This window comes from Dryobates pubescens, chromosome 4 (genome assembly GCF_014839835.1).
Source record: "Dryobates pubescens isolate bDryPub1 chromosome 4, bDryPub1.pri, whole genome shotgun sequence".
Classification (NCBI taxonomy): Eukaryota; Metazoa; Chordata; class Aves; order Piciformes; family Picidae; genus Dryobates; species Dryobates pubescens.
Window position 1 is genome coordinate 25,358,922 of NC_071615.1, and position 24,774 is coordinate 25,383,695.

At 44.5% G+C, this 24,774-nt stretch overlaps 1 protein-coding gene across 1 annotated transcript in view; it reads right to left on the reverse strand.

Annotated features, from left to right (window-relative positions):
* Positions 1-303: 303 nt before the first annotated feature.
* Positions 304-24,774, reverse strand: part of ADCY1 (adenylate cyclase 1) — a 158,668-nt gene continuing 134,197 nt past the window's right edge. The window contains exons 13-20 of the mRNA XM_054160964.1: positions 24,050-24,306; positions 23,079-23,205; positions 12,357-12,473; positions 10,967-11,113; positions 10,497-10,595; positions 4,294-4,408; positions 1,796-1,920; positions 304-913 (exon numbers count right to left, since the gene is read on the reverse strand). Coding sequence (XP_054016939.1) covers positions 575-913; positions 1,796-1,920; positions 4,294-4,408; positions 10,497-10,595; positions 10,967-11,113; positions 12,357-12,473; positions 23,079-23,205; positions 24,050-24,306 — 1,326 coding nt within the window. The 3' untranslated portion in view covers positions 304-574. The remainder of the gene's footprint in view (positions 914-1,795; positions 1,921-4,293; positions 4,409-10,496; positions 10,596-10,966; positions 11,114-12,356; positions 12,474-23,078; positions 23,206-24,049; positions 24,307-24,774) is intronic.

Genomic DNA, 24,774 nt, shown 5'->3' on the forward strand with positions numbered 1-24,774 from the left:
TGCTTTAACTCCTGCGCTGGGAGCACAACCTCTCTAACTCTTGCTGTAGCCCTGGAGAGTCTCCAGCCGCCCCACACTCCACAGTTCAATGCAGCTTTGTTAATCCCAGACCCAACAATGCTGGCTATGACAGAAAGAGAAACCTCTTTGCTGTGTCACTGCACGTGGATGTGTAAATAAATACGTATTTTTATGTTTATCTCTATAAATCTCTATTAAGTCTACACAGGACTGGTTGTATATGTGCATATATAGATTAAAACATATATATACACACACACATAAATAATTGCTTGCATGTTTAACTATTTTTTTTTTCATCTCCCCTTTAAAAATGCCAAGAAAATATTCCTCATTTCCAGAAAATCAGGTTTTTGACTTTTCCTAACAGAATTGCTAGCCCTTATATGTTCCATTCCAAGAGTTTGTTACACAGTCCCCAAGTTCTCTTTGGTTGGGTTGTAGTGGTCCTTGGTTAATGCCACGGCCTCTCACCTCTGATCTCTTGGTAAAAATTCAGGCAGCCATTTCTCTCCAAGTAGACTGCAAATGGCACCACCACCTCTGCTTTTCTCTAGGCCTCCTTCACAGCCGGCACAGAAGGAAGATAATGCAGTGTTTGATTGGCGTGAGAGGCAGATGCTTGACCTGCTGCAAGCCCAGCTTTGACAGTAAAGCCAGCCGCTGAGGACACTGATGGACAGCTGGTGCCCAGTTTTGTCTGAATGTTTGCTCTCCCATAAGGGTACATTTTCCGCTCTAAGTTTAAAGACCGCGTCTGCCCGTTATTTCCATCAGCCTTTCCTTCTAGGAAATAGGTCAGCATTTCGCCTTTCCCCTTTACACTGACTTTACCTCTGCACACGAATTCATAACTGCACCTTTTTAAGATCCTCTGAACTTCTTCTGTCACCTGAAGACAGAAAAAAAACCAAAACAACAAACTATTAGTTTTTCCTATTCATGTAAGGTGAGTCCTGGAACTGACCACTCCTCCTCATTCTATTTTCTCTGCCACAAAAGAAAATGCTTAAGCAGAACCAATTAGCACTTCCTGCTGCTCTCAGCATCACTTGGAAGTTCCATCATGAGTTAAAAATACACTGGCCAAACTGGAGTCTGAGAAGCAGAACTTCTTGTCTTGAGCTGAAGAATTACACAGGGAGGTAAGGTCTGTTCAGCAGAAATGTGTAACCACACTGTCCACTGTTGGAAGCTGGATCACTTCCAGTGATGGTAATTTACTCCAGAAGAACTATTGATCCCCGGACACTAGATGGCTATTTTGGATAGAGGACTGCGAGAGTGCATTGAGAGGTGCAGCATAGCTTGTAGCCAAGCTCTAGCAGTAAAACAATGCTCCCTGTCTGTGTAGCTTCTCTGGTCCAAAGGATCCAAGGCACTTTTAAATATACATAAAGTGCAGCAGAATGCAAATGGACCTAGACTCTCTCCTTGCACTCCTCACTCAAGCAAAATTGCTACAGCACAGGGACTGGCCCATGCGGTGTTGGCATTCCCTGGCTTGCCTCCAACTGTGTGTACTGCAGCACAGAACTCTGTTTCTTCTGATGGCAAATGGTTCATCTGAGGGTCTCTTTGCCTCTGAGTAGTGAAGTGCATAGAATAGAAAACAACTACACCTCTGAAGCTTGAGTCATCTGAAGAAAGTTGCCCTTTTCATGAGAAGCACAAGGTGAGGTGTGGCAGAGTTTCCTAAGCAGTGTTGAAAACGTAACCACATATGAAGCAGGAAGTATGTAATGTCAGCAAAGCACTCTCAGCAGGGACTCACCTGAATTTTCCCTTGCACTCCAGTACTATCCATCCGGCTGGCAACATTGACAGTGTTCCCCCAGATATCATACTGTGGTCTTCTGGCTCCAATGACTCCAGCTACTACGGGCCCAACATTAATACCTAAAATGTGCAATAAAATGAGAAGAACAATGGAAGTACTGTCAGAGGTGAGTGGAATGCAGGCAAGGCAGGGAAGAGTGCAACTTGCTCTCTAAGGCGGCTGGGAGAAAGGACTCTGAGAGCTAAGACATATAAAAGTATGTAAAAATTGCATGGGAAAGGTTGAATCATGAAGACAAGGATTCCATTTGCTGGAGAAAACAAGACTGGTTGAGATGATTTGGCATCTGTGAACAAAAGGCTTTCATTACACTTCCAGTGTTGAGAAAGCTTTTGCAGGTGCAACTTAACTGAGTAGTTAACTGAGTAGTTAACTTAACTGAATAGTTAAGTACAGTCAGGCAACTTGCAGCATCTCAGCAGTGCAGAGTAAGCCACAAGACTGGGCACACTAAATAGCACTAGGTAAAATTATTGGTGCAGTTTCCTCCTAGATGTGAATAGATTTAGTAAACACAGTTGTGATTAGGTAATATAATAGTTATATAATTAAGTAAACGCAATTATCATTTCTGATAGCAGTGCTCACCATCCAGCCTGCTGAGTCTCCACATAGATGTTGCTGTCCTGCTTCTGGAGACATTTTGGTTCATAGATTCATAGAATGGTTTAGGTTGGAAGGGACCTCAAAGATCACCTGGTTCCAACCCCTGTGCCATGGGCAGGGACATCTTCCACTAAAACAGGTTGCTCAAGGCCTCATCTACCCTGGCCTTGAACACTTTCAAGGAGGGATCATCCATCACCTCCCTAGGCAAACTGCTCCAGTGTCTTACCCCTTCATTGTGAAGAATTTCTTCCCAATAGCCAGGCTAAATCTACCCTCCTTAAACTTAAAGCCCTTCCCTTTTATCCTATCACTACAAGCCCTTGTAAAAAAACCCTCCCCAGCTTTCTTGTAGGCCCCTTTCAGGTACTGGGAGGATACTCTAAGGTCTCTCCAGAGCCTTTTCGTCTCCTGGCTGAACAGTCCCGACTGTCACAGCCTGTTCCCACAGGGGAGTTGCTCCAGCCCTCTGATCACCTTTGTGGCCCTCCTCTGGGCATGTTCCCAGCAGTTCCATGTCCCTTTTGTGCTGGGGGCACCATAACTGGATGCAGTGCTCTAGGTGTTGTCTCATGAGAGCAGAGTAGAAGGGGGAGTTACCTCCCTCATCCTGCTGGTCACACTTCTCATGATGCAGCCCAGGACACAGTTGCTTTCTAGGCTGCCAGCAGCCATTACTGCCTCATAAGTTTTTCATCAACCAGCACCCTCAAGTCATTCTCTTCAAGGCTGCGTTTGAGCCACTCATCACCCAGACTGGATTTGTGCCTGGGATTTCCTTGACTCAAGTATAGGACCTTGCACTTGAACTTGAGCTTCATGAGGTTGGCTTGGGCCTTCTTCTCCATTCTGTCCATGTCCTCTGGATGGCATCCCTTCCCTTTGCCATGTCAACTGGACCACACCGCTTGGTGTGTCACCCACAAGCTTGCTGAGGGTGCACTCGATGTCACAATCTGCATTGCTGTCAAAGATGGTGTTAACCATTGAGTGCAGGACAGGTAATCCTTTGCAGACAGTACAGGGAAATCCAGCAAACAACAATGTTGTGCACTTTGGTCACAACAACCCCACACAGTGCTACAGGCTGGGCTTAGAGTGGTTGGAGAGCAGCCAGGCAGAAAGGGACCTGGGGGTACTGATTGACAGCTGGCTGAACATGAGCCAGCAGTGTGCCCAGGTGGCCAAGTAGGCCAATGGCATCCTGGACTGCATCAGGAATAGTGTGGCCAGCAGGAGCAGGGAAGTCATTCTGCCCCTGTATTCAGGGCTGGTTAGGCCACATCTTGAGTACTGTGTCCAGTTCTGGGCCCCTCAGTTTAAGATCATTGAGACTCTTGAACGTGTCCAGAGAAGGGCAACAAGGCTGGGGAGAGGCCTTGAGCACAAACCCTACGAGGAGAGGCTGAAGGAGCTGGAGTTGTTTAACCTGAAGAGGAGGCTCAGGGGAGACCTTATTGCTGTCCACAACTACCTGAAGGGAGGTTGTAGCGAGGAGGGGGTTGGTCTTTTCTCCCAGGCAACCAGCACCAGAACAAGAGAACACCATTTTAAGCTGCACCAGGGGAAGTTTAGACTTGAGGTGAGGAGAAAGTTCTTCACAGAAAGAGTTATTGGCCACTGGAATGTGCTGCCCAGGGAGGTGGTGGAGTCACCGTCCCTGGAGGTGTTAAAAAAGGGATTGGATGTGACACTTGGTGCCGTGGTTTAGTAGTCATGAAGTGTTGGGTGACAGGTTGGACTTGATCTCTGAGGTCTTTTCCAACCTTATTGATTCTATGATTTTGATGTTGTGCCCATGTGATAATGGTAGAAACGTGACTTACCGACTCGTAGGACAAAGTCGTTGTAAGACTGGTAGTTGATTTCATCAAGAACGTCAAACATCTCGATTGCAAAATCTGCCAGTGTACTTAGGTGGGAATAGATTGATTTTTTAGCCTAGAAACAAAATAGCATTGCACATTAGATCTGCATGGTACTGAAAGGCAAGTGAAGTGAAAAACAATGACAAGCTCAGGCTGGATGGCATATAGGGAAAGGATCTAACGTGTTTTGCTCTTAGTGAGATTGGCTTTTGATGGTGGCTACAGCACATACATTATTTTCTCAAGTACTGAATTTTTTCCTTTTCTCTCTTTCCCCCCCGTTCCCCCCCCCCCCCCCCCCTTTTTTTTTTTCTTCTCTCTTCTTGATTTCTGGGAAGAATGGAAAGCAAAGTTCCCATGGTAAAGTGGTTCTGTTGCTAGAGAGCTGCAGATGTTTGTTGTGACTGTGGCAGGGAATCTAACCTGCTTTCTTACCAGGCTGCTTTGCCTGATGATTATTAATAACTATAGTTTCTGCCCTCTTCTCCCTTTGGGGTTTTTGCTAGCTCCCAGATCCATGGGGTGCATGCTGTTCTCATTTACAAAAAGTCCTGTTAGGTTTAATCCTGTGAGATGCAGAACATCACCATTTTCTTTCCTTTCCAGGCAAGCAAAAGCAAAAGAGCCAGAAGGGAGCAAATAAAGTCCTGAAATATTGACTTGCAAAAAAAACCCACTCAAAAACCCCAAAATGTAACAAAAGAAGTTTTGCTACTTCAGGTTGATTATAAACTGAGGATCTAATTTTTGGAGGATATTGTGGATAGCAGCAATTAGCTCTACTCTGCTCTGGTGAGACCCCACCTGTAGTACTGCATCCGGTTCTGGGGTCCCCAACACAAGACGGTCATTGAACTGCTGGAGCAGGTCCAGAGGAGGCCATAGAGATAATCAAGAGGCCTGAGGCATCTCCTCTATGGAGACAGGCTAAGAGAGTTGGGGCTGTTCAGCCTGGAGAAGAGAAGGCTCCAGGGAGATCTTAGAGCAGCCACCTTCCTGTACCTGAAGGAGGTCTACAAGAAAGCTGGGGATGGGCTTTTTACAAAGGCTTATAGTGATAGGATGAGGGGCAATGGCTTTGAACTGGAAGAAGGGAGATCTGGACTGAATATCAGGAAGAAATTCTTCAGAATGGGGGTGGTGAAACACTGTAACATGTTGCCCAAAGAAGCTGTAGATGTCCCCTCCCTGGAGGTGTTTAAGGCCAGAGTGAATGGGGCCTTGAGCAACCTGGTCTAGTGGAAGGTGTTCCTGCCTGTGGCAGGGAGTGGTGGGGCTGGAGCTGCATGATCTTTAAGGTCCCTTCCAACACAAACCATTCTATGATAATTGATGAAACTCATGGAAGAAACATTTGCTATCAAGAAGTAAGACGTTCTCTGCTGCTCCAGAATTTCTCAAGCAGTGTGTCACTAGAAAGTGGAAAAGAAAGGCTGACATGTTTGTTCTGTGACTCCTGACCTTTCTCCCCTGAGCTACCCTTGACTAGCTAAAGACAGGTTACTAGAACAGACCTTTGACATGGCTCTGTATGGTTGCTCTTATGTCGTGCTTTGATTTGAACAATAGGCATGAATTCTTGAACAGTTTGCAAAGTGAAAGTGGGCTAAAGGTAGGATATGGTGAAAGAAATATGGGGTCAGTGGCAGTCTGGCTTCAGTAGTGTTGCACAAGAGGGCTGTGGCAGCTGGCATGAGATGAGAGCTTGCTGGGTTTTTTACCATGACAGTGAGATTTTGTGCATGGAGCATCTGACAGTGGCTGAGCAACCTGAGAACCAGGTAGCTGTTTGCTTTGTTCAAGTCACTTTTAAAGCGCTCCTTCACCTGGCTAGGAAATTAACAATTACAGCAAAGTGCTGACAGAAAGAAAATGATGGAAGTCATCCCTGGACCAGTCCCAGTTTTTAGGAAGGATATTTTTATGTACCTCCCTGAGTTTCTGGCATTCTGTTTCTTGCAGTATCAACTTGCTCTACTCTTTTCCAGCCTTACTAAGACAAAGAAAGAACAAGAATTAAGTTTAAAGAGCTGCTGACTACACCTCCAACAGAAAAGATGAATACTGAAAGTCTAGAGAAGGGAGGGAGGAGTGTATAGTTTTATTTAGCCCTCTAAACTTCTTTATGTCCCTTATCTTGAAATTACTGCCTGATGAGTGCTTTGATTTAGAATCATAGGCCCTTCTGGTTGGAAAGGATCCTCAAAGGTCATCTTGTCTAAGACCCCTGCAGGGCCCCTCAAAGTTGCAGGATTGACTACTGGTGCCAGGTGCCAGGTGCCAGGTGCACTGCAGGTGACATAAGCCCCACAGAAGAATTACTGGGAAGCTCTATTGAAGCTGCACTGATGAGCACCTCAAAGTTAAGACCCTGATGAAATCAGGACCTTGGTGAAATCAAGGCCCTGGTGAAATCAGGACCCTGGTGATTCACCAATGGAATTTCAAAGGCCTCCACACACAGAGTGAGCTGGTATTGTGCAAAAGATCTACAAAAGAGCTTGTTTTGCGTGCTGCCCTGATGGTGTAACTGCCAAGCAATTATTTATTTAAACATCAGAGGAATAGTTACTGGAATGACATCCCAGAGCATCACAGCAAAGCCACTCTGACAGAGGCAATGGGCATTTACTGTAGTCACCTGTTGAAGTCAAGCTGCAGAAACAACAGTCCAGCAAAATAAGGGCTTTAAATATTGAACTTGGTGAGGGCACTGAGTTCTTTGGTGTGTAAATATCCCAAATTAAGAGCACAGTTAACCCCATCCATTGCCTTCTGTCCATGTCAACAACATAGTATGAAATTGGTGGCTTGCAAGGAAAGGCTGTGCCAGCTTTTCTGAAGAAGACAGGACATACCTAGCAGAGGGGAGACCAGAAGCACTTGAGTCTCTTATGGGTGCCCATGGACACACATGCCTTCATGAGGCAGCCCAGGAACTGCCATCAGGCTGGCAGTGATTGTCAACACACAGTGAGCTACCCAAGAACATCAGGCTGCTAATATGTGACTGTATGCTGAAAATCTGGTGGGAAACTGCCAAAACGATGTATGTAATTTCTACTTGCACTTGAATGTAGTGGGGCTCTACAAAGGGACCTGGCCTGGCTGGATCAACAGCCTGAGGCCAATTTTATGAAGGTTTACTGATGGATTCTGCAATAGGGTCACAACAACCCCATGAACACTCCAGGCTTAGGGCTGGAAAGATGCCCAGCAGAGAAAGACCTGGAGGGACTGATCAACAATCAGCTGAACATGAGCCAGCAGTGTGCTCAGGTGTCCAAAAAGGCTAAGAACATCCTGGTCTGGATCAGCAAGAATGTCACCAGCAGAACAAGGGAGACGGTTGTCCTCCTGGGCTCAGCACTGGTGAGGCCACACCTTGAGTACTGGGTTAAATTTTGGTCTCCTCAATCCAAGAAGGATATTGAGGTGCTGGAGCATGTCTAGGGAAGAGCAACAAAGCTGGTGAAGAGTCTGGAGAATAGGTCTGGTGAGAAGAGGCTGAGGGAGCTGGGGTTGTTTAGTCCGGAGAAGAAGCTGAAGGGAGACCTCATTGCTCTCTGCAACTCTCTGAAAGGACATTGGAGCCAGGTGGGTTTCAGTCTCTTCTCCCAAGTGATAGTATGGAAGGAAATGGTCTCAAGTTGCACCAGGGGAGGTTTAGGTTGGATGTTAGAAGAAACTTCTTGACTGAAAGCATTCTCAAAGATTGGCACAGGCTCCTCAGAGAGGTGTTTGAATCCCCATCCCTGGAAGTGTTTTGAAGAGGCAGAGATGTGGTGCTCAGGGGCATGGTTTAGCTTCAGACTTGGTAGAGTTAGATAATGGTTAGATTTGATGGTCTTAAGGACCTTTTCCAACCAAAAAAAAAAAAAAGTTGTGATTCTAGAATCACATGAACAGTGGGAAGAGACCACAGAAGAGCAGGAACCCAAAGTCAAGGTAAAAGGGTACAGAATGTTAAATAATTTTTGCCTCCACAGAAAAGATCCAAAATTGCCCTGAGTTTTCAGGGAAAGCCAGAATCCTGTACAAGACCACGTGCAGTGGTTTAAAATGCATTCCTCTCATGAGCTCAGAGCAGTATCTCCAGACCTGGACTAACTCAGCTGACCCTTCAGTTAGCAACTATAAAATACAAGAGACAAACATGTTTAGGTTTTGGAACGTATGCTGCCCAGGTTACCCAATAACACCCTTGTTTTCAGGATGATAGTTCAAAGAGCATTTATAGCAGACACACAAGTATGCCGCTGCCTGTTTGCCTGAGATCACATTCAGAGCAAAAATCAAAGGATCTTTCTGGTTTTTTCCTGTCTCTGGGACCCCAGAGTCAAACATTTCAGTGTAAACAGACTTTTTAAAAGTACTTTTTTTTTGGGAGTAACGTGCAGATTTCTAGGAATGGCACAAAGGAAAGCAGCAGTTGCAAATGACCTGCAGGCCAGAAAATCAGTTGCATGTGATATACCACAACATGATTCTAACAGTTGGTTACTGTGTGGCTTTGTTTTTTTATTTACATAACCAGGAGAATTGTTGCTAGGAAGCTCACAGGCCATCTCCTGGTCCTTTTTGCATTTGTGGCATTATCTGTCAATGCTAAACTGTATACATGGTTGGGGACAGGCTGGGAGAGTTGGGGCCGTTCAGCCTGGAGAAGAGAAGGCTCCAGGGAGATCTTAGAGCAACTTTCAAGTACCTGAAGGGAGCTACAAGAAAGCTGTGGAGGGACTTTGTACAAGGGCTTGTAGTGATGGGATGATAGGAAATGTTTTTGAGCTGGAAGAAGGGAAATGTAGACTGGATATTAGGAAGAAATTCTTTCTAGGGTGCTGGAAAGAGCACCAGAACAGGGTGCTGGGACACCAGAACAGGTTGACCAGAGAGGTTGTAGATGCCCCCTCTCTGGAGGTCAGTTGGACATGGCCTTGAGCAACCTGGTCTAGTGGAAGGTGTTCCTGCTCATGGCAGGGAGGCTGGAACTGGATGATCTTTAAGGTCCCTTGCAACCCAAACCATCCCATGATTCTGTAAATACTGGGTTCAGTTTTGGGTTCCTGACTCCAAGAAGCACACTGAGGTGCTGGAGGAGGTCCAGAGAAGGGCAACAAAGTCGATGAAGGGTCTGAGTACAGATGTCTCGTGAAGTGAGCTGAGGGAACCAGGGTTGTTCAGCTTGAGGATAAGAAGGCTGAAGAGAGACTTTCTGGTTCTCTACCACTCTCTGAAAGGAGGTTGGAGCCAGGTGGGGGTTGATCTGAAATTACTTTGACATTTTTTATTGATGAATAACTAAAGGAGTAAAAAGAAGGGCAAAGAGCTGATTTGGTGGAGCAAGTGTAAAGTGCAGCAATATACCTAGCACTGAGTTCCTGTCCATGATGGGTGTTGGGAAAGGCTGTTTGTTTTTATTGTAGGTTGAGCCTAGATTTCACAGATTGTCATCATGGTGGGGGTGGAAGGAACCTCTGGAGATCATCCAGTCCAAGCCCACTGCTAAAAGCAGGGTCACCCACAGAAGGTTGCACAGGATTACAGTTTCTAGGTGAGTTTGGTATGTCTCCAGAGAAGAAGACCCCACAACTTCTCTGGGCAGTCTTCTCCGGGGCTCTGGTACTCTCACAACACTCCTCATGTTGAGGTGGAACCTCCTGTTTTCCAGTTTGTACCCCTTTTCCCTTATCCTATCACTGGGCACCACTGACAAGAATCTGGCCCCATCCTCTTGACATCTGCCCTTTAGCTATTGACAACCATTGAGAAGACATTTTATATTTTAATATTTGAAACAAACAAATCACACTTGAATATTCTTGTCTTAGTTTTGCAGCACCTAGAGTCTCCCTTTCCCAGCATCTTGCAACATCATCTGAGATAGTAGGTTTTAACCAGTACCACTCTGACTTAGGAGCTTTATACACCAATTTGCAGAAAGCGCAGGGCTGCTGACAATGAAATCCCAGATGAAGCCACATGGATTGCAGGTTTCTTTCTTTTGGGCTTCAGTTGTTCTTTGACTTTTAGATTGAAATTGTGGTAAGGTCATACAAGTTATCTACAATCACAGAGAGTTAACTCTGTTTCTGGTGATCCTCTGGAAACTGAAGGAAAATGGCGTTTCCACAAAGTGCCATCATGTAAAATCATCTTACCTTGGTTCCTGAAGTCGGTACGAGTCCCACAGCCGCCATATATGTACTTCCAATTGTCTTGATCTTTTCTATGTCCTTATAATATTCTTTGTCCATAAGCTTTGTTTAAAACATAAAACTGTTAAATATTACATAGTATTTTAGACAAGTAACCACAGTTATCAGACAATGTGTGCAAGCTGATTAAGCCACATTATTTTTTGGTAAGTTGAGGCTTGTCCACTTTGAGATCATTGGAAAAAAAGCATCCATTAACTCACATTTTAATCCTCTTTCTATATTAGAGTTTGAGGTGAGACTCATGTGCCTGAAAGCCAAAGCCCAGAGGGACACCAACTACAAGCAAACAGGAAGTTTACAATACTTTTGTATTAGGCACTTCAGGATACGCTGAGTTGTGAGAGATCATCTGCATTAATAGCAATTTGGGAGAACTGATATGGTCCAGAGACAAAGCTTTTGTACCTTACCTCATCAAAATCAGCAATAATTTCATTTAACAGGCGCAAACATTCCACTCCCATGTTATTGCCATCCAGCTCGATGTAGAAATCATTGAAGTTTGGGATGGAAGCAAACATCACTCCCACTTGTGAGTATGACTGGTAATAAAGGTCCTGCAGTTCATGAGCAGACAGAATCTTTATTTCAGAAGATTAATCTAAACCAGGCGTCATTATTTTGGTACCTATTCTGCTGCTAAGAAACAGCTAGGACAAAAGCCATCATTTTCAGTGGAAAGAAAGCCAGACTTATGGAAAAAGGAGAAAGATGTTGAAAGATCTCTCCACTCAATAATACAGAAGAAAATTAGCACCTAAAGTACTAGACTCGTTTAAATGCCCCTCAGTCTTTTTGTCTGCTTAGATGAGGAAACAGTGAGTAGAAATTTTGTAGAAAGTCTTAACAGTTGCAGAAGTCTTTTTGTATGAGGACTATGAATGCCTTTTCTCAATTTTGCTTCATAAGTCAAAACAGGAGATGGAAAAATTGTACCCTGCAGCACAAAACCTGGGCCTCGCTCCTTCACGTCTTTCCTTCTGTTGTCAAGTCCTCTATTCAACATTACCAATATCAAAGGGTCATAGAATGGTTTTGGTTGGAAAAGGCTGTGAAGATCATTGAGTCCAACCATTCTCTAACTCTACCAAGTCTAAACCATGCCCCTCAGCACTACATCTCTGCCTCTTTGAAATACCTCCCAGGACGGGGATTCAGCCACCTCCCCGAACTCCTGTACAGTAAAATTTCTGCTTAAGAACTTGGAAGGCTCATGGGAAGTAAACCATGGTTCAAATACATTGATTCAAATGCTGTATTGTGGCCATTAGGGTCACTCCAGTGCTCCAGGTATTGCTGCTGCACTGGAAGGGCTTCCTGAACCAACTTATTTAATCACTGCAGGCTTTGATGTTAAAAGCCTCCAAGTCTTCCTTGCATAGCTACGATTCTCAACTTTAAATGGTTGGATTTTGGTAATGTCAGCACATTTCCAGAACTAGAGTGGTCCATATGGAAGTATCTGGCAGTTCATACACTTCATCACTCCAAATCAAACTGAACTCATGAAATGCTGTGATAAATCTCAGTGTTTAAAAAAAATAATCAAAAAACTCAGTGATTTGCATGCAAATCCTTGGCTGCATGGATGGTAAGTGACACAAAATTCCCCCAGCAGAAGAAACAGCCTCAGTCTAATTCTGGATGACACACATTTGCAGAACCATTATTTTAACATGAGTACAATTGTGTAAACCCAAGCCTGTCTTGAAAACACACAGCTGAAGGATGACCCAAGCTACTCAGGGTCACAGCCACACAACATCACCAGGTATGCATGTAAATTTTATCTTGGTTTACCATATTTCTTGGATTAGACATCAGAAAGTGCTGTGCAACGTGTGCTGGCAACAGGTTGAAGAGAATTCTTTTATTATCCAGCTTGACTCTCTCCATATCATCCCTCTCTTCTTCTGCCTGTGGGGATAGAGGAAAAGAAAAACCTTTCCAAAAGGCAAAAAAGTATAATCAGCTGAAGCCATCAAACAGCTTCTCTTAATTAGTCTTTTGATATTAAACTGAGCAAACTAATGTCTGCAAAGCAGTGTGTGTAGAGTCCAATGCAGAGCCACAAGGATGACTGGGGGACTTGAACATTCCTCCTGTGAATAAAGGCTGAGAAACCTGGGACTGTTTAGTTTTGATAAGAGAATGCTGAAAGGGGACCTTATCAATGTCTATAAATATCTAAGGGGTGGATGTCAAGATGAAGGGGCCAGTCTCTTTTCAATGGTTCCCAGTAATAGAACAAGGAACAACAGGAACAAGATGGACCCCAATATGAGAACAAACTTATTTACTGTGAGGGTGATGGAGCCCTGAAGTAGACTGCCCACAGAGGTTGTGGAGTCTCCTTTTCTGAAGGCTTTCAAAACCCACCTGTGTGACCTGCCCTAGATGATTCTACTTTATCAGGGAGGTTGGACTTGATGATCTCTAGAGGTCCCTTCCAACCCTGAACATTCTATGATTTGATGTTTGTACAGAGTAAAAAGCTAGAGAAATCCCCTTAAGTCACATTGTCCTAAGACTCCAATTACTTCCCATGTGGGTGGAGACAGTGACTGCAGTATCTGAATCATAGAATCATTAAGATTGGAAAAGAGCTCCAAGATCATGGAATAGAATAGAATAGAATAGAATAGAATAGAATAGAATAGAATAGAATAGAATAGAATAGAATAGAATAGAATAGAATAGACCAAACCAGGTTGGAAAAGATCTTTGAGATTATCTGGTCCAACCCATCATCCAACACTACCTAATCAACTAAACCATGGCACCAAGCACCCCATCCAGTCTCTTCCTAGACACCTCCAGTGATGGTGATTCCACCACCTCCCTGGGCAGCACATTCCAATGGCCAATCACTATTTCTATGAAGAACTTCTTCCTAACATCCAACCTAAACCTCCCCTGGAGCAGCTTGGGAGTCCAGCCATTAACCTAGGAGTACTAAACCACGTCCCTCAGAGCCACATTTACACCTGTTTTGAACAATTCCAGGGACAGAGTTTCCACCACATCCCTGGGCAGCCTATTCCAGGGCTTAACCACTCTTTCATAATATCTAACCTAAAACTTAACAGATTTGATCCACCTTTCAAACAAAAGAAGCCTGAACAATCACCAGGGTTTAAAGGAAACCTGCATCATTTTGCTGTGTAATGGAAGCCAGCCTGGCAAGACAGTAACTTCAACTGAGAAACAGGTTCGAGAATTGAGTATTTTTAAGGAGAATATGCAATTGAAATACAGTATTTCCATTAAAAAAATCATTTACCTGCCTAGAGGTAGGTTTATTTACTCTGGTAGTTAAAATTATTATGTCATACTATTTGTAAAGCACATTAATTAGTCATGAAAATGTTTCCCCTTGTATAACAGCTACAGAAATTCTGTCATTCATGTGAGTGACAGCATTCAGCATGGGTGCCTCAAAGCTGACACAGCTGAGGACCTTAACTCATGACACTGCTGGCTTGTTACAAGCATCTTGACTTGCAGGAGTTAGGGAGACTCACAAATTAGGAAAGAATTTGAAACATCACACCCTTTACTGGAAACACACTGAATCTCTAGACATCTCAGCTGGCAATCCTAGGTTTGTAAATTCCAGCTTAGTCCTTAGTTGACTCTTCACCAAAACTACTCCTGCAGAATGTGTTCCTTGTTGCTAGAGTGTCTTTTGGCCCCACATTTACATTAGATATTAGAAGAAGCTTCTTGACTGAAAGTGTTCTCAAAGGCTGGAACAGTCTGCCCAGGGAGTTTATGATTCTGATTTCATTTAGAAAACATTTGATCAGTACTATATCATTCATCTCTTCAGTCACAGTCACACAATGGTAGCACAAATCTTCTGCCAACATCCCAATGTCAGCACAATACTTTCAAGCCAAATTCTCAGACATTGTTGAGAAACTGCACTCACATAAACCAATGAAGAATCTACTCTAATCTTTGCTGATGTCTCTTCTCTATCTAGAACTTTCTATTCTGATCAATTGCAAAGTCCACATACTGTTCACAAAATCCCAGTTTGGTGAGGATTAGAAGGGACGTCTGGAGCTCATCCAGTCCAACCTCCCTGCTAAAGCAGGGTCACCCACAGCAGGTTGCCCAGGATCAAAATGCCCAGGTGAGTTTGGAATCTCTCCAGAGAAGATGACTCCACAACCTCTCTGGGCAGCCTGCTCCAGGGCTGCAGCATCTTCACACCAAAGAATTTTTCCCCCTATGCTGAGGTGGAACCTCCTGGGTTCTAATTTCTGCCCATTGCCCCTTGTCCTATCAGTGGGCACCACTGAGAAGCATGGTACCACTATCCATTCCTGAGCAGAAGAAAACCAGTCACCTCTTGCCTTCCTATCTTTTTGGTTTCCATGACAAAATTTAGGAAAAAAACCAAACAACCACCTTTTATTTAAATCCCATACTCCTCTTTGCTACCAAAGTGTTCACTTGGGAAGATATGACCGAGAAGGTTCTCCAGCCACATGCGCTCTTTCCTACCGTTGTGTATGTTTCATAACAAAGGTTTCAGAGCAAGCCACAGAACAAAGACAAAACTGCCAGCACTGAAGCAGACTGTTGTGACCTTGGTCATGTTGCTGGACTTCTGTCTAGCCTTTGATGAATGGAGTTGTTAGCAATTGGAATGTGCTGCCCAGGAAGGTGGTGGAGTCACCATCCCTGGAGGTGTTCAAAAAGGGATTTGACATGGCACTTGAAGCCATGGTTTAGTAGTCATGAGGTCTTGGGTGACAGGCTGGACTTGATGATCTTTGAGGTCTTTTCCAACCCTATAGATTCTATGCTTCTATGGAATAAAAAGACAAATCTAGTATGCCAACATAAAATAAATGAGAAAGAAAAATCTAGCCTGCTGGTTTTCTGGTTGTTTCCTTCTAACAGAGCTTTAAGGCATGTGATGGTTTTTCTCCTCCTGTCTGTTTCCCTTCAATATGGTCATGAAGCTATTGGGAGAGAAATGCAGTGACACTATGGTGTCACACCCATATGTTCAGCTGTGGATGTGACAGTGGTCACAATTATAGGACCACAGTCATGACTAAGAGGCTGAGAATAGATCTCTTGAGTGTTTGGCTTGAGCTAGTGGCTCAAACCAAACCACCAAAGTCATGACTGAATGGGTGGCCAAATCGTCTAAGAGTGTAGAAAAGCATCAAGAATGTTATCATTGTTTATAAACACAGTAGAGTTCTACATTTCCAACACACCTAGCAAGTGGCTTTTTCAGTCTTTGGATGCTAAACTCTAAACTGCTTTTTTTGACTCTGAGAAGGTTCATTTGCCAGGAGCAGGATGAAAGCCACAAAGGTCATGGAAGGCCCTTGAATAACACCACAGCTGGTAGTGGTAGCAAACCTTAATTAAAGACAAATTATGCAAAGAGCAGAATGAGGGGAATGCAGGTCAACTTAGACCACCCTAAACATTCCGAAATGACAAGTCTGCTCATGGGTAAGGACCATGTCATGTTGAAAAGCAAAGCATATTAGCTTAGGCTACAAGCTGGGTTAATCGAATCATAAAATTGGTTTGGTTGGAAAAGACCTCCAAGGTCACCGAGTCCAACTGTCAACCCAAGACCACCATAGCCATTAAACCATGTCCCAAAGTGCCATGTTCACATGTTTCTTGAACACCTCCAGGTATGTTGACTTCACCACCTCCCTGGGCAGCCTGTTTCAATTCCTGACCACTCTTTCAGTGACAAAATTTTTCCTGCTTCTAGATTGTTGCTGGTATCATGGTCTGAGTCTCTGCATGAACTGCACTTAGACTATTCAGATGTACCAAATGTCTAACATCTTGCCTTTATTGGAAATATCTGCTGGGAACATGAAGTGTGTCTTCTCTGCTACTCCTGCATAGAGTCTGAGTGTCCATCCTCTCACCATGTGCTGCCTAAGACAGATCTCATATTTGTAACTCCTCAGGAGCTGCCTGGGGAAAGAGGAAAGATCTCCTTGTGTCTCTTGCAAGGGAAGATAAGGACTGAAAGGCAAGTTAAGGAAAGATGTGGTCATAGAATCATAGACTCAATAAGGTTGGAAAAGACCTCAAAGATCATCAAGTCCAACCTGTCACCCAACACCTCATGACTACTAAACCCTGGCTTCAAGTGCCACATCCAATCCCTTTATGAACACCTCCAGGGATGGTGGTCATGTTCATCTGTGAGGTCTTCTAAATCTCTCACATCATAGAGCTCATGGGAAAGGAAATAAACCAATTACTGGTATTTTCTGAACCTTTCCCCAGCTTTCCTCTTTCTGCCCTTCAGGGGAATACATTGAAAACTGTATTTTCTTCTGTGAGTCATGAACTCCTGGTGCTTATTCTTTGAGCAGCTGACATAAAAAGATGTGTGGGCAGCAGCCTTTCCCAGGCAAAACAGACACTGAGAAGGGAGGAGTACTTGAGGCTAGAGAAAGAAGATTAAAATAGCACAGCTCACAGGTATTTAGATTCCTGGTGGAAACATTGTCCAGACAGCAAAACAGCATCCAAACCTTTGTCTATTTGCCCCTATTCACAGAATCACACAGAACCACACAGAATCACACAGAATGCATTGGGTTGGACCCTCAGAGGTCATCTTGGATTTATTAAGAGGAAATCCTGCTTGACTAATCTGCTAGCATTCTATGATGTCATAACTGAAAGGGTAAGTGCAGAGAAACCAGTGGATGTAGTCTACCTTGACCTTAGGAAGGCTTTTGACACTCCCATAACGCCCTTGTGAGCGAGGATAGAAGGGCAGACAGACAGTGAGATGGATTAGGACCTGGTTACACAATAGAGTGTAAAGGGTGGTAATCAGTGGTGCCAAGTTCAGCTGGAGAGCTAACTGGTGGAGTCCCCCAGGGATCAGTGCTGGGTCTTGTCCTGTTCAACATCTTTATCAATGACACTGATGACAGGACAGACAGACAGTCTGTTCAGTGAGTTTGCTGATGATATGGAACTGGGAGGCTTGGCTGAGACATCTGAAGGCTGTGCAGTACTTGTACAGACTGGAGACCTGGACAAAGAGGAATCTAATGAGGTTCAGCAAGGGTAAGTGCAGAGTCCTGCACCTGGGAAGAAGTCATAAACTGCACCAGTACAGGTTAGGAGGCAATCTGCAAGAGAGCAGCCCCATGGAGAAGGACCTGGGAATCCTGGTGGACAACAAGTTATCCATGGGACAGCAATGTGCCCTTGTGGCCATAAAGGCCAATGGGATCCTGGGGTGCATTAAAAAGAGTGTGTCCAGATTGAGGGAGGTTCTCCTCCTCCTCTACTCTGCCCTGCTAAGAACCTGCCTGGAATATTGCCTCCAGTTCTGGCCTCCCTGGTTCAAGAGGGACAGGGATCTACTTAAGAGAGCCTAACAGAGGGCTACAAGGATGATTAAGGGACTGGAGCACTTCCTTATGAGGAAAGGCTGAGAGCTCTGGGGCTTTTTAGTCTGGAGAGGAAAAGACTGAGAGGGGATCTAACAAATGTATGCAAATAAATGAGGCCTGGGTGTCAGGAAGGAAGGGACAGCCTCTTCTTGTACCCTGTGATAGGACAAGGGACAATGGATATAAACTACAGCACAGGAAGTTCCACCTCAACATGAGGAAGAACTTCTTTACTGTAAGGATCACAGAGCACTGGAACAGGCTCCCCAGAATCTTCTCTGGAGCCTTTCAAGACCCTTCTGGATGTATTCCTGTATGACCTGTGCTAGATTCTATGGTCCTGCTCTGGCAGGGGAGTTGGACTCAAAGGTCTCCAGAAGTCCCTTCCAACCCCTAACATTCTGTGATCTTGTCCCCTGCAATAAGCAGAGGCACCTCCAACTAGATCAGGTTGCTCAGGGCCCCAGCAAGTTTGACCTTGAATGTCTACATTCCCTGGGCAACCTGTTAGAGTATTTCACCATCCTTGTTCTAAAGAGCTTCCTCCTTATGTCCAACTGAAATCTACCCTGCTCTAGTTTCAAACCACTGCCTGTTGTCCTACCACAAGTCCTTCTAAACAGTCCCTCCTCAGCGTTCCTATAGAACCCCTTCAGATGCTTAAGTGCAGCTCTAAGATCTCCCTGGAACTTTCTCTTCTCCAAGTCAAACAGCCCCAATGCTCACAGCCTGTCTTCATGGGAGAGGTGCTCCAGCCCTCTGATCATCCTTGTGGCTTCCTCTGGACCCACTCCAACATGCCCTTGTCCTTCTTGTACTGGAGGCCCCGTTGCAATTGCTACTTAAGGAAAGCAGTCAACGTGATGTTTATCCAGCACCTGCTGGCTAGAAAACTAAGGCAGATTATTGTGAAAATAAGTAAGAAAGGCAATATATAGGAATAAACCCTGTCCTTTTTCACATTCTGCTTTTCCTTTCTACCTGTTTGGTAGTCATGGGCTGCTGGGACATTTTGCCTGGCTTTGCAGAACTGCACCATTTAGAAGCTGGCTTTGTTTTTAATTTCCACACCCTCTGCTCAGGAATCAGTCTAAGCTGTTGTGTCACCTCTAGCAAAACCACTGACTGAAGAGTTACCCCATGAAAATGCCTGGTTTCAAGATACAGCTAAAAAGCAGGCAAGCACTGGTGCTGCACAAACATCATCTTTGTACCTGAAGGTGGCACTCAAGCCCCGGAGAAGAGACCATCACATTGCTTCTGCAGGGCCAGGTTTTTGGTTATCTACCTGGCAAGTCTCTCCTTCAGACTGTAAAAATGCATACCTCTTGCAAATGTCATGGATTAACAAACACAGTCTCAAGCTGTGCCAGGGGAAGTTTAGGCTCGAGGTGAGGAGAAAGTTCTTCACAGAAAGTGTTATTTGCCACTGGAATGTGCTGCCCAGGGAGGTGGTGGAGTCACCGTCTCTGGAGGTGTTCAAAAAAAGATTGGATGTGGAACTTGGAGCCATGGTTTAGGTGTCATGAGGTGTGAGGTATTAGGTAATAGGTTGGACTTGATGATCTCTGAGATCTTTTCCAGCCTGGTTGATTCTATGATTCTATATCCTGGTATTCCCTAAAGAAGGTACAATCTTTCCTAGTTTGTGTTGCAAGGGACCTTAAAGATCAACTTCATTCTGCTTTCAACCAGTTCTTGAGAGAATATGTGGCAGGATTTGCAACTATTAGCACCACCTCCTTTACAATATTTTTAGTGTGTGCAGCACATTTAACAGTGATAACACTTTATATCAAAGTCCTATTAATCATGGAATGGTTTGCAATGGAAGTGGCTTTAAAAAAACATATTTATCTCCAACCCACCTTCCATGGGCAGAGAAACACACACACAAAATCACACACAGAATCACCAAGGTTGGAAGAGACCTCAAAGACCATCGAGTCCAACCTGTCACCCAACACCTCATGACTAAACCATGGCTTCAAGTGCCACATCCAATCCCCTCTTGAACACCTCCAGGGATGGTGACTCCATCACCTCCCTGTGCAGCCCATTCCAATGACGAACGACTCTCTCAGTGAAGAACTTTCTCCTCACCTCGAGCCTAAACCTCCCCTGGTGCAACTTGAGACTGTGTCCTCTTGTTCTGGTGCTGCTTGCCTGGGAGAAAAGACCAACCCCTTCCTGGCTACAACCACCCTTCAGGTAGTTGTAGACAGCAATAAGGTCTCCCCTGAGCCTCCTCTTCTCTAGGCTAAACATCCCACTAGATCAGGTTACACAAGGTCAAATCCAGCCTGTCTCTGAATAGGTCCAGGGCTGCATTCTCCACAACTTCTCTAATTCTGGAAGTTTTTATATATATTTTTTTTTAATAATTGCTATGCTATTATTCCTTTGGTATAATTAGTATTTATTATATAATTATTATATTAAAATTTCTATTTGCACCCTCCCCACCCCCCCAACAAATCCTGGGTGAATGTGTTGCTCCATTTGTAGGGGGGGTTTACTTTTTATTAAATTTATTCACAGAACTATAGAATCATAAAATGGTTTGGGTTGGAAGGGACCTTAAAGACCATCTGGTTCCAATCTCCCTAACAAGGGCATGGGCATCTTCTACTAGAACAGGCTCCATCTTGGCCTTGAACAACTCCAGGGAGGGCGCATTCATAACCTTCCTGGGCAACCTGTTCCAGTCTCACCACCCTCACTGGAAAGAATTCTTCCTAATACCCAGCCTAAATCTAGCCTCTTCCAGCTCATAGGCATCCCCCCTTGCCCTATCATTACAAGCCCTTATAAAAACTCTCTCCCTGGCTCTGCTGTAGCCTGTTTCAAGTACTGGAAGACTTCTCTCTATAAGATCTCCTTGGACCCTTCCCTTCTCCAGGCTGAACAACCCCAACTCTCTCAGCCTGTCCCCATAGAAGGGGGAAAATGTGGTGCTCTGGCCCTCTGATCATCTTCGTGGCCTCCTCTGGACCTGCTCTAGAAGTTCAAATTCCTTCTTGTTTTGAAGGCTCCAGAACTGGACACAACACTTCAGGCCTCACAAGCACAGAGCAGAGAGGCAAAATCACCTCCCTCATCCTGCTGGTCACTCTTGATGCAGCCCAGGACACAGTGGCTTTCTGAGCTGCCAGCAACTATTGCCAGCCTATGTTGAGCTTCTCAGCAAGCAACACCCTCCAGTCCTTCTCCTCAAGGCTGCTCTTGAGCCACTCTTCGCCCAGCTTGCTTGGGATTGTCCTGACCCAAGGACCTTGCACTTGGCCTTGTGTCCAAATTCATGAGTTTGGCATGGGCTCACTTTTCAAGCCTGTAGCAGCCCTTCTGGACAGCAACCCTTCCCTTGTATTGCTAGGGGTTTTTGTTTGTTTGATTGTTTTTGGCGTGGTTTTTTTTTTGTTGTTGTTGTTTCAGGGATTTTGTGGGATGTTTTGGTTGGTTTGGTTTGGGTTTGTTGTTGTTGGTTGGGGTTTTATTTATTTATTTTTTCTTCTGGTTTTCTTGAATAATTTGCATAAGCAAAGGTGGCTATCAATCAGAAAATGCTCCTGTTACTGTCATATGAGGCACATTCAATTACTCAACAGTGTTGTGTCAAAAATTAAACTCTCCTCCCACTGCTTGTTCCAGAAACCCCACATAACAGCAACCAACACATATTTTCTGGCAATCCTGTGGTGTTCAAAAAGGTTACATTTGACACAGAAAAAAATCCCAGCAAAATCAACAAGAACCTCTAACACCCCTGACATGAGAGCAGGAAGCACAAATATAAAGGTTTCAACAACTTGTAATCAGTCAGAATAATGCGTTTTGTCCTCATGAGGTACATAAATCATGCTGGTTTATCTCTGTTCTGGTGATGTAACCTGGATGCACAGAAATAAGATTCACTTGAATTGAAACTGAATCACTTTTCTAAATCTGTTTGTTTGTTTGTTTGTGTGTTTGAATGCTGCTTTTCTTCCTTGTGTTTAGGTGGAACTAAATTTTGTGCCCATTACCCCTTGTTGTGTCACTGTGCACCAGTGAAAGAAGACTGGCCCCATCCTTCTGACACCCAATCTTGAAGTATTTAGAAGGTCTTTTCCAACCTGGTTAATTCTATTCTATTCTATTCTATTCTATTCTATTCTATTCTATTCTATTCTATTCTATTCTATTCTATTCGATTCTATTCGATTCTATTCTATTCTATTCTATTCTATTCTAATCTATCCTAGTTGTAAGCATTTGTGAGAACCCCTCTCAATCTGCTCTTTTCCAGATTAAAAAGGCCCAATTGCCTCACTCTTTCCTTAGATGAGAGATCTTCCATTTCCCTCATTATCCTTGGGGCCCTTTTCTGTATCCTGTCCTTGTCCTTCTTGAACTGGGGAGCCCAGAACTGGACACAGTAGTCCAGAGGTGGTCTCACCAGGGCAGAGTAAAGGAGAAGGAGAACTTCCCTCCACCTGCTAGCTGCACTCTTCTTGATGCACCCCAAGATGCCATTGGACTTCTTGGCCACAAGGGCACATTGCTAGCTCAGGTGTCCATCAGCACCCCCAGGTCCTTTTCCCCAGAGCTTCTCACCAACAGCCTGTGTGGATCCATGGGGTGGTTCTTCCCCAGTTTGACCCTGTGTGTCTCCAAGGGTGGAGCCTCAACCACATCCCTGGGCAACCCGTGCCAGTATTTTGCCACTCTCACTGTAAAAAATTTCCTCCTTTTGTGCTGTCTAAACCTTACCTGCTCCAGTTTCAAACCACTGCCCCTCATTAACAGCCCTTCTAAACAGTGCCTTGCCTGCCTTCCTGTAGGTCCCCTTCAGGTATTGAAATGCAGGTCTAAAGTCTCCCTGGAGCCTTCACCTCTCCAGGCTGAACAGCCCCAACTCTCGCAGCCTGTCCTTGTAGGAGAGGTGATTCTGCCACTCTGCATCTGCTGGCCACACTGCTTTTGATGCAGCCTCGGATGCCACTGGCCTTCTGAGTTGCAAGTGTGCATTGCTGGCTTGTCCACCAGCACCCCCAAGTTCTTTTCTGCAAGGCATTGTTTTGTGTGCATGGATATGAGGAAGAAAAGTCCTGTGACTTACCTGCACAGCCCAGAGGTAGTCCAGACGCAGCTTCAAATCCACCTGCCTGGAATGCAGTGCCAAAGCACATGAAAATAGCAAAATGGCTAGTATTGGTTCATAGCCACGCATATAAAAGGAGCCACCCCTTAAAAATAAAAGGAAAGGAAATGAGTTAAAGCAGGGCTCCTGTAAGACTGCACAGGTTTAACATCAGAACTTCAGTCTGGAATATGTGGGTGCCCTTTAATCAAGGGTCATACAAGCAGGAAGATGAGCAACAGTAAATCTGATCACTGCATCACATCAACATTTCAGCTCCTTGAGGTCTTTGTAATGTGTGTGCATGCTTTTAATTAGGAACTATCAAACCACAGAATCAGGCAGCTTGAATGAAACTGGAACTGGTTGAGGGCTGCTGAAATCTTGAAGTGAAGTTTTCACCTCTGCTTTTCTATTTCATGCTGTGCGTAGGCTGCAGTGTATTCAGCTAAGGTACATCAGCATGAGTCCACAGTAGCTAGTTCCTAAAAGCTGATCTCCTGTTGGAGGATATTACTAGGTCCTACAGCCACTGAGGAGAAGGTGGCTGAAGAAGTTTTTACGGTGTGTTGAGTATGTAGCCCTAAACAACACTGAAAGTTAGAGGACAGTTCTCAGAATCACATATTCACAGATCACATTGGGTTGAAAGGGACCCTCAAAGGTCATCTTGTCCAACACCCCCCCTGCAGTCAGCAGGGACACCTTCAACTAGATCAGGTTGCTCAGGGCCCCATCAAATTTAACCCTGAGTGTCTCCAGGGATGGGACCTCCACCACATCTCTGGGTAACCAGCTCCAGTATTTCACCACTCTCATTGTGAACAACTTTGTCCTTACGTCCAGCCTAAACCTACCCTGCTCCAGTTTAAAACTTCACAGGTGAGCAGTCAGTGCTGTGGCTTGCTACAGAGAAATACCCCTTGGATTTAACTTTGCAAGATACCTACCCTACTGCTTTTCTGTAACCACTGAGTTCCAGAATAACTATGTACAAAATTGTAACAAAAAGCAGGAGAATCATTTTTGGCAAGGAAGATACACGTAGAAATATTGCCAGGGTGAGAGTCCCCACCACGCAGGAGAGGAAAGCGTAGTGGGCTGTGTCGCATGGAAGTTCATTCATGGTTTTATTTGTTCCACCAGGAGAAATGATAACTATGGAACTGCTGGAATTGGTATTCCACACCCAAGGCATGCAGCCAACCTGGAAAAGACAAAAGGGGTGAGAAAGGGATAAAGTTAAATATGAAATAAAGAGAAATGCAGCTGCTATGGGGACTGCCTTGAGTTAAGTTCCAGTTGTGAAATTATGGCTCGAGGGTTCCCATCCAGCTCACTGCTCTAGTAAAATCCCTTTCCTTTCCCTGTAGCACTTTACTCAGCTTGAGGCAGGAGACACTTTGCTCATTAGATGCCATTAAAGCCAACCAATTAAGTCTGGGCTCAGCAGAACAATTTGAATAGTGCTCGAAACCAAAAGACTCTCAAGCCAACATATTCCTGCACGGTGAGGGAACACCAGCAGATATTTTAGGTGGCCACATTGGTGTGAAAGGTTCTTGCACAGAGCACAGGAAGAAATTTTTGGTTTATTGACCTTGAAGATTGTATCTGTTTCAACTAATCAAATAAAAAACAAAACAAAAACAAACCCTTATTTTAAACTCTGAGA